The 4,255-nt window shown below is 33.7% G+C and overlaps 1 protein-coding gene across 1 annotated transcript in view; it reads right to left on the bottom strand.

Annotated features, from left to right (window-relative positions):
• Nucleotides 1-2,739, bottom strand: part of LOC107752338 (formin-binding protein 4-like) — a 15,003-nt gene extending 12,264 nt beyond the window's left edge. Inside the window, exons 1-5 of the mRNA XM_016568289.1 lie at nt 2,540-2,739; nt 1,905-1,979; nt 1,033-1,163; nt 752-923; nt 504-648 (exon numbers count right to left, since the gene is read on the bottom strand). Coding sequence (XP_016423775.1) covers nt 504-648; nt 752-923; nt 1,033-1,163; nt 1,905-1,979; nt 2,540-2,660 — 644 coding nt within the window. The 5' untranslated portion in view covers nt 2,661-2,739. The remainder of the gene's footprint in view (nt 1-503; nt 649-751; nt 924-1,032; nt 1,164-1,904; nt 1,980-2,539) is intronic.
• Nucleotides 2,740-4,255: the final 1,516 nt, after the last annotated feature.

The raw sequence follows: 4,255 nt of genomic DNA, 5'->3' as shown, positions 1-4,255 counted from the left end.
ATTGTTCATAGGCTATATCTATTAAAATACTGATATTCTGGTCTATAACTCCTCCCCAACTTCCCGCTGCCCTGTATCTTGGTCTCTCATTGGCTGTAGGTCATCGCCGATGTAGTTTTCAGTCAGAAATCATTTCACACAGCGTGATTGTGAATCGCCTACAGCTCCAGATATCTAGCATGCCAAATATTTCGCGGGTGACACATTTAATTTATAATTTGTCTTAAATCTCATTTTATAAAAAATAAAATCAAAATCGTGAATCGAATCGAGAGTTGAGTGAATCGTTACATCCCTAAATACGATTATAAATATAAAACTTCTATAAATATAAAAATTATTAGATATTAATCATTCTATGAAATATACTTTTTAAAATAAAATATCTTAATATAGTGCAATACTCTATACAATGACAATTTCCAACTAGTAAAAATCATTTAAAACTTACTTCTGACTGCCAGCAAAATGTCCCTATTACTGACCTCATGTTCACAACTCACCTGCCTGTGTAATGTAAACTCTGCATCTGGTTTGCCAGGTAATGCGGAAGTTCCCAGGCCACCTCATTGGTCTGAGTATTCCAGTAGTAATAACAGCCGGTATTTTCATCCCACACCTCCTGCCAATCACCCATCTCCAACCCAGCTACAACATCCCCAAACACGAGAATACAAGTATTAACTTCCTCATTCTTTCATTTAGTTTGAGATTTATGTACAAAACAGAACCAGTCGACTAGAAAGCTCACCCCCTGCGAGGGAGTACTGTGTGTTGTATTGAAATTCCTGTGCGGGTCCGTTCTGATCATGAGTCTGCTGGTCTGTTTTCGGTTCGGGGCGAGGAGGAGTTGGGGCTGGTGCGCTCGGCTCTGTCTCAGATTCAGTTGTATGGGTTGGTTGGGTCGTAATTGCATCAATTTCCTTTAAGGAAAACATACAATAACCCATATCAAAATTACAGACAGATTTTTAGTATAAACTGTGCACAAATCGATATGTCTGGTCTTAAGTACCTCATGATTTCACTTACCGCCATAAAATTGGCAAGTGTGCTGTCAATATCTGCGGACTGGTTATGCTTTGCCTTCGTGGCAGTCGAGGTGTTTTCTGCTGCATCTTCTTCTTCACTGTCTTCGTACGCTCCAAGCAGAGATAAACCCTCTACAAAGAAAATACATAAAAGGTCAAATTTAATCAAATGTAGTTCAGATGACATTCTTTAAACTATACAATAGCATATTTAAAAAAAATACATATGTATATAAAGATAACAAAAACATATTACACAAATGTCCTTCAAAGGAACAATAGTTTATATACCAAAACATCTTGTCAGGTATATTTAGAACAAGAATCATCAGATGTCATTTAAAGACTATTTAAGGATCACAGTGCAGCCCCCCAAAATACTAATTAATTGTCATTTTAAATCTTTACCAATCTTTGCCACTATCCTTCAAACCACTAGGTTTTACACATTTGTCAGCAAGAAGTTTTTAAATCATTTAAAATACAATAAAATGTAGTATTATCACTTTTAAGTACAGGTCAGAATAAGCATGTTGTTTCATTTTTACATAAATATCTCTGTTACGCTGAATGATGATGAAAAATAGCAATAAAGGTAAAATAATAAGTTTACAAATACATAAACTTTCTATTCATGAATTAATTGATGAACGATTCTATTCAAAATGTACCACAGTTTCCACAAAAATAAGTGAATAAACATTTTATGATAATTAAAAGTAATAAAAATATTAAATATGTTATGAATATATATATATATATACACACATACATACACACACACACAGAGAGAGAGACTAATTTATTATACATGTTATTCATTACGTATATACAGTATATATTAGGTAGTGCTAACAATCTGGTATAACTTACGTGTGGCCTTCACAGCTGGTGTCTTCATTACTACATTAACTTCTCTCTGACCATCTGTGTTACCCTCAGGTTCGTCTACAAAACGAAACAGACAGTTTGTAACGTTTTTAAAACATTTATAACAAAGTTATCCTTGCTGATCCGGTGCGGGTGAATTAGCATGTTTAGCTAACGCTTTGTCTGAAGCCCAGTGAAGCCTCGCTGCTAACTCCAAATTGTGTTTATAAATGACTTAAATAACAAACACTTCTCTTTAATATATCAAAGTAAATCATTACGGACGATTTTATGTTGTTTATATCATAACCAGTTTGACAAGCTATATCAGCACGCATATTTTTCGGTTAATCTGTAAATTACCGGTGGCTAACGCTAAACTTGACAAACGGCGCTTCAAAAGATATTAACTGAACCACACAGTCTGTATCGGTTTATTAAAACGCGTTAATTTATAGCAAAAACGGTATAAATGTAATATTTTTATTATGATTAGCCAAATATCACAGCTGACTAGCAAATTTACTAAGCAAACTCGTTTTCCACTCGCTGTAGAAGCGCGTTTCTCTTAAAATGGTTCGTCTTGCTCCATATTTTGTGCATCTGATTATACCGACGCGTTTGTCTCTCTCGCCCACCTTCGGATCCCGAGCCGACACCGTCCTCTCTGGCTGCTCCTGTAGCGCTGCGGGTCGGTCCCGGCGGTGAAAGCTGTAATATGGTTCTCCTGCCGGTGCCTGTGCGAGTCTTCTTCCCCATCGTGGCTGTTAATATCGAAGCTCCGCTCTCAATCACAGCCCTGCGTCAAACTGATCGCTCCTTGCTTTCCAAATGGCTGATTGACTTCTTGTCCTTCAAAATAAAAGTTATTACGTAACGTCAGCGCTCCGTCTTTCTTCAAAACAAATGTTGTAACAGTGGGATACAGTGAAAATGTATTTAATCCTAAAATCTTCGCTTGTGTCTTATTGTATACTTATGATGTATTTAAAGGAAAATAAGGACTTGAAATTTGTAATGTTGTGCAAATCTGCTAATAATTCTAAAAAAAAAATGTATTTAAATTATTATTATTATTATTGTTGTTGTTGTACATCAGCGGTTTGATATGGTCTTTTCAATTCTTTAAAATTATTTTTATACTATACCCTAAAACTATTATTTTCTTAATAATAATAATTTATAAAACTTGTCTTTGATTTAAATTTTTCCACATATTATTGTTATTATTATTATTATATATTTCAGCGGTTTGATTTGGTCTTTTATATTTTTTAAATATTGTTTTATACTATTATTATTTTGTTTATAATAATAATAATATAGTTTGTTGGATACATTGAAATTATTTTCACGTATGTACATTTACTATTAATTCATGTTTTATGTTGCACTTATACTATTAAGTGCAGCTCGTGTATTTGCAAGGTTTATATGCTAGCAAAATGTACATAATTTCAAGCAAAATTTGATTGCTTCTAATTATTTGTCATCCTCTGTTGACTTGTTCACACATTTTGAACCTGTGAATCCAGTGAACAGAGTCCTGCAGGACTTCATATTACAAAGCAGGAACGCTAGAGTATGATTAAAACCTATTAAGAGTCTTACATCAAAATGGAGACCCAAATCTGTTACAGAAAATCTGCATTATTTATGAACAGGGGCACATTGTTAGAATTTCACCATTTATCACTGACACGGCCAACTGAACAGATTCACTGAACGGACATGGAAAACGTATAAATCTGAATGAATTACCAAATCCCTGACTGAGATGTGAAATTACTTTCTGCAGAAAAGTTTTATGCTGCGATTTTGTGAAAACAAAATGACAGTCCTAAAATGTGTCTTTTTTCGAGGCGATCTTTCCAATACTATGGAGTACCATAAATAACGTCACAACAAGAAAGAAAGACAGAAAGACAAAATGAAAGAAAGAAAGCATTTTGGCTTACTTCATATCAAGAAAATCGGTTCCCTTTAATTACATAAGCATCTGTGTTACAAATAGGCAGAAAAGATGATGTGTAAATTACTATAAATATTTCATATTTTAATTCTTAAATATAAATATTTTAATTCTAATATCTAATATATGTTCTAATTGTTTATTCTGAATATCATTAATTATATTATTGAAATATTTAATTTAAAATCATTTCTATTCTACTTCAAAAATCTACTATAAAACAATAAACTATGTATGTGACCCTGGACCACAAAACCAGTCTTAAAGGCAGAGTAAGTGATTTTTCAAAAACACTTCAGAAAACTGATACGGGCCGAATCGCAAAACAAACTTGTAGCCAATCAGCAATAAGGGGCGTGTCTACTCGTGATGTGGAGGAGAG

The sequence above is a fragment of the Sinocyclocheilus rhinocerous genome, unplaced genomic scaffold (genome assembly GCF_001515625.1).
Source record: "Sinocyclocheilus rhinocerous isolate Xijiao unplaced genomic scaffold, SAMN03320098_v1.1 scaffold861, whole genome shotgun sequence".
NCBI classification, from domain to species: domain Eukaryota; kingdom Metazoa; phylum Chordata; class Actinopteri; order Cypriniformes; family Cyprinidae; genus Sinocyclocheilus; species Sinocyclocheilus rhinocerous.
Note: the sequence above shows the minus strand (reverse complement) of the source record. Positions and strands in the feature narration are given on the sequence as shown.